We start from the raw sequence: 12,362 nt of genomic DNA on the forward strand, positions 1-12,362 counted from the left end.
ATGACTTGTAATGTAAAAATCATGTCTATATTTTCCTTTTCATGAGCCAAAATAAATTCCCTTTCTATTGGAGAAGTGCAATAGCACATTTCTCCATAATTCCGTAATGTCCTGAAGCCACAAAGGGAGCGGGGCAGCGGTCGGACATGAAGTTCCTGGTGACGACACTGACTTCCTAAAGAGTCACCGACTGGTCTACATTCCGATGCAGGATGACCCCTGCTGCTGACCAGCCAGTCCCTCTTCTATCCCTCTCCGATGCTCATCTTCAGCTCCTACTCCACAGCCCTCAGATGCTGCTTATTTTCTGATTTAAAAGCCTGGATCTCCTTGAGTGGGACCTTCATGTCAGGACTAATCCATAATCCTGCTTTAGCGTATAGAAGATTTCCTAGTAGATCTTTATCTTCTCTCCATAAGATTCACCATCACCATGTATTTCTCGGTTGGTCACACACGTCTTCTTTTTCAGTCAGCATTCCCCTACAAGAGCATGGTGTCACGTTATGTCTTCATTTCTTATCTGTGCCTAGCTGGTAGCGAATCAGGCGACAGCACGTATAGTGCTCCGGGAACCATCTTGCTACCATGTCAGCTGGCACCCTAAGTGAACCTCCATGGCTGGTGTGTGTTTGAAGATCTTCCTTATACAACAGTGTGCAGTTCCTGGCACGAGCCATACCGTCTCTTTTCCACAAATTAAGGCCATAGATGGATGTAAGGATGGATGGATGGATGTAGGGATGTAACGATGGGTGGATGGATAGATGTAAGGGTGGATTCATGGATGTAAGGATGGATGGATGATGTAAGGATGGATGGTTGGATGGATGTACGGATAGATGGATGGATAGATGTAAGGATGGATGGATGGCTGTAGGGATAAAAGGATGGATGGATGTAGGGATGTAAGGATGGATTCATGGATGGGTGGTTGTAGGGATGTAAGGATGGATGGATGGATGTAAGGATAGATGGATGGATAGATGTAAGGATGGATAGATGATGGCTGGATGGATGGATGGATGGATGGAAGTATGGATGTAGGGATATAAGGATGGATGGATGTGGGGATGTAAGGGTGGATTCATGGATGTAAGGATGTATGGATGATGTAAGGATAGATGGTTGGATGGATGTATGGATAGATGGATGGATAGATGTAAGGATGGATGGATGGATGTAGGGATAAAAGGATGGATGATGTAGGGATGTAAGGATGGATTCATGGATGTAAATATGGATGGATGTAGGAATAAAAGGATGGATGGATGTAGGGATGTAAGGATGGATTCATGGATGTAAGTATGGATGGATGTAAGGATGGATGGATGGATGGGTGGTTGTAGGGATGTAAGGATGGATGGATGGATGTAGGGATAGATGGATGGATAGATGTAAGGATGGATGGATGGATGGATGGATGGATGTAAGGATGGATGGATGGATAGATGAAAGGATGGATGTAGGGATATAAGGATGGATGGATGTAGGGATGTAAGGGTGGATTCATGGATGTAAGGATGGATGGATGGATGATGTAAGGATGGATGGTTGGATGGATGTACGGATAGATGGATGGATAGATGTAAGGATGGGTGGATGGCTGTAGGGATAAAAGGATGGATGGATGTAGGGATGTAAGGATGGATTCATGGATGTAAGTATGGATGGATGTAAGGATGGATGGATGGATAGATGTAAGGATGGATAGATGATGGATGGATGGAAGGATGATGGATGGATGGATGTAAGGATAGATGGATGGATAGATGTAAGGATGGATGTAGGGATGTAAGGATGGATTCATGGATGTAAGGATGGATTCATGGATGGGTGGTTGTAGGGATGTAAGGATGGATGGATGGATGTAAGGATAGATGGATGGATAGATGTAAGGATGGATGTAGGGATGTAAGGATGGATTCATGGATGTAAGGATGGATTCATGGATGGGTGGTTGTAGGGATGTAAGGATGGATGGATGGATGTAAGGATAGATGGATGGATAGATGTAAGGATGGATAGATGATGGATGGATGGAAGGATGATGGATGGATGGATGTAAGGATAGATGGATGGATAGATGTAAGGATGGATGTAGGGATATAAGGATGGATGGATATAGGGATGTAAGGGTGGATTCATGGATGTAAGGATGGATGGATGATGTAAGGATGGATGGATGATGGATGTACGGATAGATGGATAGATGTAAGGATGGATGGATGTAGGGATAAAAGGATGGATGGATGTAGGGATGTAAGGATAGATTCATGGATGTAAGGATGGATGCAGCGATGTAAGAATGGATGGATGGATAGATAGCAGCTGTGTGACCCACTCAGATGGTTCCATGACCGTAGCGTGGGTCACTCCAAAAGAAGTGAGAATGATATTTGTGACCAAACGTTACCTTTCTATACATTGCTGGAGTTTTTTTTCCCTTCGCTACTGTCGTCATCCTGTGAGCTGTTTCTGAATTGCAAATTCAAGGTGAATAAATTCAGCGCTCACAGTCTTTTCCCAAGTTGCATCACTGCGGCATCACTTCTGAAATTTCCTTCTGTGGATGATGATAAAATAAATGTGCTGTATGTGAGAGGCATCAAATATTTACTTTGTGCTTTAGGATTGACACTTGTCCTGGAGCTGCGGCCACCGCCACATGCTGCACACACCCCAGCAGACGCCACACTTGGCTGGAGTCTTATGTCTCTGTCTGCTGGTCTCACTCAGTCACTCAAGAACATGAATGCAAAGTGACACTATGACAGCCTGGAATACATCAGTTGCCGTGGATACCATCTTGGCAGAGGTAATAGATGACTGGGTTGGATGACATTCTATTGATCAGAGTGTATTTTTTCATGGGATGGAGTGACAGAAAACTGAATTATGTTGTAATAATAGAACTCAAAGGTGCCAGTCTGACTTCAAGAAAAACAAAACACTTTTATCAGCTTCCCAGGGAAAGTCATTAAGGCGCCACCATGAGCACGATGGGCAGGAAATCTCAGTGGATTTCGTCTTTAATAGTTGAGGAGGTCCAAGTGCTGGAAGTCCATTAATTAATAGTGCAGAACAGATTAATGTGGGGCTGCTTAATAACCAGCGCCCCCTTGCTTTCCAGCGGACAGTGATGTCACAGCCATTGGCTCTCAGATTAAACCCTGTGGTGAGCACCTACTGACACAAACATCCTTCCTCCAGACAGATTTAAGTGACATCAGAGTGCAGCGGGAGCGGATGGTAGATTCCAGCCTTATCTTGTGTCAGAAAAACAACAGATTAGTGTACAAGTATGACCCCGCAGAGCAACACAGTGACATGAACACTTGCTTGAGACAGCAGAGATTCAATACGCTCACATTATTTGCCTTTCAGCAGTGTCTCAACACGCCTTCACACAAGTGTGTTCAGACCAGTCAGTGTGTACTTCTCTGCATCAGCGAAAGGACTGAATGGAACTGGAAAAACACTCATGAAGTGTTGTTGTTACATACATTTTTTTATTTGTCTAATGTCATTTTTTTGTTCAATTAATGTTGTTTATTAATTTGTTTACTTGTGCCTATCTATCTATCTATCTATCTATCTATCTGTCTGTCTGTTTGTCTGTCTATCTATCTATCTATCTATCTATCTGCCTATCTATCTATCTATCTATCCATCTGGGTCTCTCCCAATACAATAGAATTTGGGGTGGGTGATATGCTGCACTGCATGCTGCACACAATATTCTCCTGGGGCTCCACCCGTTCACATAATGGAGACCAGGCAAGCTCTATTTCAAACCCCACTAGATGAGACATCAGTAGATGTGAGGAGAAGGATGTTGACTCTGTCTCTGCTGCATCTGAAATGATCCCAGGATTCATAATAACTGACCCAAACTTTGTCTGCAAGCACTTCAGTCAGGGGGTCCTCAAGGAACAATGCAGTCTCCCTTCAGACGAGTGTACTCATCTCAGATTTGGATGAAGGAGAGTTCAGAGCAGTGAGGCACAGTCCATCTTCACATCACTCAACTCTTATTTAAAATATGACGGCTCTGTCGTGACACCAGTCAGCGTGTCATGTTGCGTGGATCTGAGGCTGCCAACATCAGACTCTTGCTTTTGCCATCTGGGCACTGAAGGGTCACAGTGGGACAGATGGTCGGATGGTGATGACCATCAAAGAAGGAAGAGTTAAGCCCGGGAAGTCATCTCCTCTGCAGGATTAATCTGACCAATTAAGACCCTCGAAATCAGATGAAAGCAGACGGTGTAAGTGCTTTGGGAGAAAAAAACCCCAAGTGTCCTTATTTGACTTGCCAAAAAGTGGATGGATCTGTAGTTTTACCCTCCATAAAGGACAACAATGACATGGCTGCCTGTGTTTTTTGCTTTGAGCTCCTGGACGTGCTTGTGCACAACTGGCCAATGTGAACATTGGTTTTTGAAATGCTACAAAGGTATTGAAGTATACAGATAAAATGTAGGACAATAATATTGAATGGAAAAATCAGTATGGATGTAAATGAGCATCAATGAGTTTTTCTCTATTTATTTAGATATATTTAGAGATCTTTACGTTCCCAGTGTCGAACTGCCATCCTTTCCAGGGTGTCCCCCTCCTCTCGCCCCTTCTAGTGATCTAGTGATCACACTTGTCTATGAGTTGTGTTTTTATTTTCATGCACTGAATTGGACGTCGTGCTGCTGTGGGCTTGAGTTTTTAGCCTCAGTGGCTGCTGCTCTCGGTTACGTCGCTTAATTCAAAAGGCTCTGAAATGGCAGAGCAAATATGGTCCAGATGGATGCTTTAAACTGCTTGACCAGAAACAAAACTCCAGAAATACTTCAACAGGTACCTTTCAGGGCACAGTGTTCATCTTGACGCCACCACTTAGTTCAGCAAAGATTCTGACTACGCTGACCCACAGGCTCAGCTGGCAAAAAGAAGCAGAAACAAGCTTTGATCTGCAGGAGGGAAAAAAACCAAAATCTTCTTAGTGCAGTCTTATCAGAGGACGTGGCACGGAGCCTGGAGTAGGATGAGTCCAGCACTCATTGAGATTTCTCTAATGTGGCGGTATTATTGTCGACCAGATTCGATGAAGTTCTGCCATTTGCAAGTGTGTTAGCAATACACTGTTGGGGGTATTTGTCAGGAGACGGACGATATAAAGGGGGGGGTGAATTACACGAGGCCACCGCTCCCTCCATCCATTCCCTCCCCTTCATTTCCTCTACTTTTAGTCAAATATATGAGTCTGGCCTTCAAAGCTTAAGCACTTTGTATGGGGAGGGTCTTAAGAGAAGCAATTAAAGCGCCAGAGTGAGAGGCGGCAGCTTTGGGGAGGAAGTGAGTGGTCGACTGCGAGCGTCAGCAAATGAAAAGCAAGTGATAAAAGGATGATGAGGGGCGGAAGAGTTGAGAGTGACAGAGGGGGAAATGTGCCACGCGATTAGACGGTTCAGACCGCCGCTGAGATTAAAGGACAAAAGGTCAACCATGATCACATTTTCTGATAAATTAAAGAAAGGCAAATTAAGCCGTTGATGTAAAACACTTTCAATGAAGTGACCGATGTCGGATGGAATGCAGCGATATAATTTAGGATCAATACACAGATTTTTTTAACAGTATTAAACTCAAACTTATATTGCTGGTGAGTTCAAAACATTTTGGGGGCATTTGAGATCGAATTTGATGTGATCATGTGATGATATGAATGTAATATTAACAGCTGCAGCTGTTGTTAAATTCTTCCTCTTTTCGAGGAAGGAACGACTGTGTAAAATATTTGTATTCACAAGGGGCATAAAGGAACTGGGTGGTGTAATGCATCATGCGTCCACAGAGCGGCGCTGGTGGCCGTCACGTGACCTTTCCGTTCCAGCAATGGCGGATGTTTTGAGTGGCTGAAGTGAAAGAAGATGGCAGAGAAGAGCAGGACGCTGCCGTCATGGATGTCCAAACGAGACGGCAAAAGGAAGACAACAGACACACTAAAGAGTTTCCATACCCCAAAAACACTGAGGTAGATGTAGCCGGTGGATTTGAGCTTCTTTCTATGCGCGTTCGAAAGAAATATAACGCCAGACAGTTACAGGCGGTGTTTATGTTTGTTGAAAAATGAATAAATAAATGCCCTTTAACGGTTTCAGGTCGGTTTTCTACTGCATGAACGAAAAAGAACTTACAGAAGCCGCAGCTTCATGTCTTGCTGCGGATCCAGAAGTGGAGCTCATCACCACACACAAGGTGGCGCTGTTTATCTAAATGTATCCGTTTCATATTTAAATATAATAGTTATAGTTGGCTGTTATATTTGAATATAGATGACGGATTTCTAAACATTTATAGCAAAGTGTGCAAGATATGTTTCTTTAAAATGCATTGCAAGCATATGAGTAACGATTCAGCAAGGTTAAGCTTCAATTTGAGGATCAAAACTTCAAAACTCATTGGGTCATTATAATTGACTTTAAGTTTGGTTAAGAGACTTGGTTAAGGTGAGTCATTTGTTTTGGATGGTTAGGTTTAGGGTGAGAGGCTGCAGAAAGCATTATGTAATTGACCAGTCCCCACAAAGATAGGAATACAAATGTGTGTAAGTGTGTGTGTTTTCCCCATATTGTACATGAAACAATTGTTCTCAGAGTAAATGTCAAGCTTCAAGTGGCCTGCAGTGGTGAATTCTTCTGTGTCTACAGGCGGTGGAGGAGCCAGAAGGCCCTGAGTTGAAAAAGAGCAGGACGGACTCGCCGGCATCGAATACGACCAAAAAAACTGTGGTGGAGGAATTCTCTTCTGAGGAGGACACCCATGTGTCAGAGTCAGACTTGGACGTCTCTGAGCTACAAACCGTGCCGTACTCTGAGAGCTCAGAGCGCCGCGGTGCGGCTGAAGGTCGCACTTCAGTTCAGGAGCACGACAGCCTGAAGGGCGATGGCCAACAATCTGAGACAGCCGATTTGGACAAGAAGACGAAAGAGGAAGCAGAGGAGGACGATGAACTCAGATTAGTGAGGGAGATTTTTTTTAGCTGATCATGAAAAATGCTGTTCTTGTGAGTTTATTTTGGATTTTTTAAAACCAGGATTTCATGCTTAAGTTGTGTGATATTCTAGAAAAGTGCTCTCTTAAATCTTAAATCCTTATTTTTTTTTCAAACACGCGTCTTAACAGAGCTTTGTTATGACGCTCACCAGTTTGGAGTTGAATAACAACATGTCAGGACATGATGGTGCCAAGGACTGATGCAAAATAATGAGGTCGTTTTATTGGAGTGGTCATACCTGTGCTCATTGTTAGCAACTATTTCTTGGTCACACCTTTAGCTAAACAGATGGCTTCTCACTCAGATCTCACCCTGGTTTTGACAATTTCTAATTCCAAATGACTTATTTTGTACATCCTTATTTTTGGCTGTTCCAATGTCATATTCAGTCTGTGAGCAGTTTTTCGGCAAAAAGCAACAAAGTACTGTACTTCAGTACATTTTTTTCAGTTGACTTTTGCTTTAATTTTAGCCTCCACAAGTCACCAAGCCTTTTGTCTGCGTGTGATTTTTACCTGTCTCTGGGTAAAATAGCGGATGAAATGATGGCTGAAGGAGGACGTGCTGTCGAGTCTCCACCACAGTTTGGCCATATCTTGAGCCCAGCAAACTTGAGCGGGGATTTATTTACTTTAATACCAGTCATCTAAACAATGAGAAGAAAAATGTTGTGTGCACTGTGAAGACCGTTCCTCAGTTGATTCACTGTCTACAGGTTTCACTCTAGCTTGAGCTAGCTGAATAAAGCCTAGGTCACAAGGTGTAACCCTGGTTCTAAGAATGCATGTCATGCCCTCCAACAGGCCTCACTTTAGTTCCAGAGCAGTGCCTTGGCGCTGAGAGAGGTCAATGCACTCTCTGCCCAGCAGGGGCAGTATAGCCTTGCTCTATAAAAGGGGCCCTCTTCCTGTAATCTACGATTCAGTGGACTCAGAGAAAGGGGGTCAGCTGAGCAGCGTCGAAAGAGGGCATGGCTTGCATTTGTAGAACCAGGGTAACATCCCGTAACCTTTGAGAACTTCCCAGGAGCGGCATGCCACTGGCTGAGTGAAAGCTGGGTCCAGGCTTCACATACCTCTGCATAGAGAAGAAAACTTCTGTCTGAGCTTCGTCGAGAAAGAATACTACAAACAGCCAGGAACTCGCCGAGTGGATGCTTGCCCACAGAAAAGAAACACCGGTATCATACTGACCGGACGACACACACTGTAGGAACCCTTTCAGTTCTAGGAACCACTAAAATAATAAGCACAATTTGAAATTAATGTGAAAAATATTAATGTAAATAATATATAAATAATGTCAAGAGTAATAATCTGAATACAGTTGCAGTACAGTTTTAGGTTTTTACATAGAAAGAGAAAGAGATATGATCAATAAGAAGTGTCCATGGGTCTGTGTTACATATGAAGCAGAACTCAACTGTATTACATAGCAACTTGCTTAGAAGTAGTATTTAATCTAGTGTCTTTTATTTAAAATAATGCCACTGAATAGTTTCGACTAAGGCTTATCGGCAAAACTTCCCTGACCTGCTCTAACACAAATATTTACATCTAATATGACCCTTATCGTTACCTCACAACAACAAACTGTATCTTCTTGGGCTGTAAAAAGCTGCAGTTAAATAGCTGATACATTTATGGTCATGAAGGATCCCGTGTCTGTTTTTCTTTCCCTGATGTTTGTCTCAAAAATATGTAAATCAAGTCAGGTGAAAGCGCGCGCATCCGTCCTGCCGGCGCGCGCTCCTGGCACGTCTCGGGCGCGCGCACGTCGATGCGCTTGACTTGTGCTGCGACAGTTAAAAGTTGTGCACATCGAGAGACGATCGACTGAGCCTTGACTCTTCTGTGCGGCTGCTCAAACTCCACAGGTCAGTGATACGGTTTTAATGTAATCGAAGGTGAAGGCGAAAGTTATTCCGTGATTTGTTGAGTTTTAAATATTTTAGAGGGGGCGGGGTCTCCAGGAAGAGACTTCGTTCTTCTTTGGACTCTCGCAATTGTCATTTTTTTAAAGCTCATTGTCTCTAACATGAGCTCAGTGTCAGTAAAGCGTCTTGGCACTTTTATGCTCTACATGTGGTTCATAGACCTGACAGCAGAAAGAAGTATAGTTTAGCCAATAACTTATGAATTAGATCAGGAAAAGAAGACAGTTATTCTTCACAAAGCGTCGTACAAAAAGCAAACCCTCTCAGAAATGGGCGTTAGTCGCCTTCTGCAGAAATGCTAAATTATAATTTTGTGTTTCATCATGGCCTCGGTACGTGACACTCAGAGTTGCGTATTAACGATTGGTGCACACTAAAACAGGATGCCTGCGTTTTATTAAAAAAAATAAAAGTTTTTTAAAAATAAAAATATGACACGAACAAAAGTTCAGAAAAAAGGGAACATTGATATATATTTTTTCGTGACTGTATTTAAGACTTATTTTTAACTGTATTTTTAAAGTTTTTTTCCTGCGATATATTTTACTTTCAGCTATTGAGATTATAATATGACCATTTCCCATGCATTATCCATTGGCTGACTATGCTATACATTATTATTCTATTTGTATATATATATATAATTTCTTAATCATGTTTACACATCCTAAATCCTTCCTAAACTTTGTCCCATACTCTTTATTTTGTTAACATCCACCTATCAGTCTTCAAACTTGTTTTGAAATTTGAGAGGAGGGATGATGAGTCAGCAGTATTTGTATGTTTTGTTAGACATTATAAATGGTATCGCTGATGTCTTCAGGCGTCTCGGAGGAGGATGTGACCTTTTTTTTTTCTTTTTTTTTGCGTGGGCAGCAGCATGTGATTGTCACTAAATTTGTGGAGTGTTTTTTGTGGTGACGTCAGATATTGAGGAGGGTCGTGCGAGGGCGTGCCAAAAACGCCATAATGTCGTTTTTTTTTTTATGATGCAACACCTATAACAACCTTTGTGATTCCAGGGTGAGAATGGGGATCAAGTTCAGTAGAAGGAAAGCCGCTCCGATCAGCAGTGATGCAAAAGGTGCGTCCGATCCGAAGGTGGCCGACGCTGCAGAGGCAAAACCACCTGAGAAAACCGAGCCGGAGCCGACCGCAGCAGCGACCGAACCGGAGAAGCTTGTCGTGGAAGTCGGACCGCCAGTTTCTACTGATGTCTGTTTACCGTCAGAAGACTGTGTGATGGAGGAAAAACCAGCGGAAGGTGCCAACGCCTCAGCCCAAACAGGTGATGCCGAGAGTCCAGCTCCTGTTGACAAAGCATTGGATCCAGTCGTGGAGAAACCTACTGAGCCAGAAGCTGTTCCTGAGCCGAAAACCACCCCTGAAATCACCATCCCCTCCCCGAGTAGCATCCTGGATCCCGTCAATGTGGACAAGCCTTCAGACGTCTCTGCGGCCGATGAAGAGAAAGAGGACTCTGACCCTAAGGCGTCAGAAGGGAACCTGACAAGTCCACTGGAGGATCTGAAGCAACAAGCGAGCGATATCACCCAGGGAATTGTAACTGGACTCCTGGAAGACATCACCGAGAAGGGAAGCGCAGCAGTGAGTGGCCTCCTTGACGGTGAAGCCAAAATCCCGGATGAAATCCCAAGCATTGACATAAACTCCATTAAGGAGCTGATGTGAGTCTAGAAACCCATTCCATAAAACGTTAATCGCCAAAACTTCTTTCTCTTCTCAAAGGTGCCTTAGTTTCACACAGCGCTTCTTTATACCGGGTTTATTCAGGGAACAGACTGAAAACCAAATATTGATTCTCGCCTTATTTTACTGCGAGTGTAGCTTCCATCAAAATACAGCTGACTTCTGATCAAGACAAAAAGAGGAGGGGAAAGGCAATGCAAACAAACATGAGGGTTTTTTTTGCATTGCAAACAAAAAGAGGAAACATGAATGCTTATTTACATTTGTCACACATTTCCTTTGTTTTGTGTAATCATTAACGTGATGATGTTGGCTTTGCTTGTGTGAATAAAGCATACTTACACAGTGAATGCTATCCCAGTTGAGTTTATTCATTCAAGTATGAAAGGTTCAACAAGAGCTGAAGACAAGTATCTCTACGTCGTGGCACTGTGTTGTCGCTGGCACTGTGTTGTCGCTGGCATCACTGGTGGATGGAAATTTCAATTTCAAATTCAAGTTTAATAAAGTGTGATGCAGCACTGGAGCCCTTCCACCCTGATGGGTTAGGTTCTGAGCACAGGTTCGACTTAAAGTTGATCATTCTGGTGTCAAATAATAAAATGCGATTAATCGAGATTAATTCATTATAAAACCTCTGATTCTTTTAATCGAGTCCCACCTCAAACTATCTTAAACATTTGTTTTAAAGCTTTGTCTTTGAACATCAAATATTAGTTTTATTTAAGCGACGCAGTTCTGTTGATTTATTTTTTAGGTTCAAATGGAGTGTCACTGGTTTGTGGTTAAGTCACACAGATTAATACTGATGGTTCTCTCTCACGCAGTCATTCACAAACCACCACCAGCTGTGTTTAGCAGCCAAGCCTGACAGTGCCCGGACGGTTTCATTTGTCTGATGCTGCTCCTATTGCTGGTTTCTACACTGACTGGTGAAAAAATACACAACTTTACAAACATGTGAAAATTATAGGAGTGAACTACAGAACTGGACCGATTCACAAGATGCAGAAACAGCTCGATAAAGTCCATTTTCAGTTCCAGTCCTGGTGTCACTTTTTCCATGATAGTTTCAATCTCTGGTGAGCAATGGTTGATGATTCATCCTCTTTCCACTTTGCCATGATTGTTGTCTGAACACTCACCACCAGCAGCGTCCAACACAGTTTGCAGTCTTGGTTTCCTGAGGTATAATGTGCTGCAGTGGTGGCTAATAACAATAAGTTTAGGATCAACAAATAAAATTAAGACTTATACACTAACGTCACTGTATAATGTTACTGTGATCATTGAAGTTTTCATCCTCAAATTATTTTAAGCCTTTTGATAACAGAGTTTATTACATTGTAATATCTGAATCAAGGTCATGTGACTGACTGGGGTTGCTGTTAAGTCCTGTAAATGATGAAGAAAAACAAAACAAAACAAAAAACTAAATGTTTTGAAAAGTGTTTACAAAAAGTGCTGGACAAATCCCAAAGAAACAAACCAAGTTTTAATACCATACTTGAATAACTCTATGTTGATGAGCCAACCAAACAACTGACTAATTTTAGGCTTTTATTTATGCACGGTGAAATGTGTATCAGCTCATGACTGCCGTACTATCTCCTCCTACTTCATCCAGACATTGTTAAAATGTCTCCCTTGTAACGCAGTTTC

General features: G+C 42.6%; 2 protein-coding genes across 2 annotated transcripts; both read left to right on the top strand.

The window, feature by feature from the left end:
* Positions 1-5,883: 5,883 nt before the first annotated feature.
* LOC128770876 (cell cycle regulator of non-homologous end joining-like) lies at positions 5,884-8,037 on the top strand. Its single transcript, XM_053885814.1, has 3 exons — positions 5,884-6,031; positions 6,159-6,255; positions 6,708-8,037. The coding sequence occupies exons 1-3, from the start codon at positions 5,928-5,930 to the stop codon at positions 7,041-7,043; spliced, it is 537 nt and encodes a 178-aa protein (XP_053741789.1). The 5' UTR covers positions 5,884-5,927; the 3' UTR covers positions 7,044-8,037.
* A 728-nt stretch (positions 8,038-8,765) lies between these two features.
* LOC128770875 (E3 ubiquitin-protein ligase RNF12-B-like) lies at positions 8,766-11,061 on the top strand. Its single transcript, XM_053885813.1, has 2 exons — positions 8,766-8,930; positions 10,013-11,061. The coding sequence occupies exon 2, from the start codon at positions 10,020-10,022 to the stop codon at positions 10,680-10,682; it is 663 nt and encodes a 220-aa protein (XP_053741788.1). The 5' UTR covers positions 8,766-8,930; positions 10,013-10,019; the 3' UTR covers positions 10,683-11,061.
* The last annotated feature ends 1,301 nt before the right edge of the window (positions 11,062-12,362 follow it).

This window comes from Synchiropus splendidus, chromosome 14 (assembly GCF_027744825.2).
Source record: "Synchiropus splendidus isolate RoL2022-P1 chromosome 14, RoL_Sspl_1.0, whole genome shotgun sequence".
Classification (NCBI taxonomy): domain Eukaryota; kingdom Metazoa; phylum Chordata; class Actinopteri; order Syngnathiformes; family Callionymidae; genus Synchiropus; species Synchiropus splendidus.

Excerpts from the sequence above, each read along its gene's own strand:
- LOC128770875 (XM_053885813.1), top strand. The coding sequence starts at position 10,020 with ATGGGGATCAAGTTCAGTAGAAGGAAAGCCGCTCCGATCAGCAGTGAT.
- LOC128770876 (XM_053885814.1), top strand. The coding sequence starts at position 5,928 with ATGGCAGAGAAGAGCAGGACGCTGCCGTCATGGATGTCCAAACGAGAC. Across the intron at positions 6,032-6,158 it reads CATACCCCAAAAACACTGAG|GTCGGTTTTCTACTGCATGA; the intron begins GTAGATGTAGCC and ends TAACGGTTTCAG. Across the intron at positions 6,256-6,707 it reads AGCTCATCACCACACACAAG|GCGGTGGAGGAGCCAGAAGG; the intron begins GTGGCGCTGTTT and ends CTGTGTCTACAG.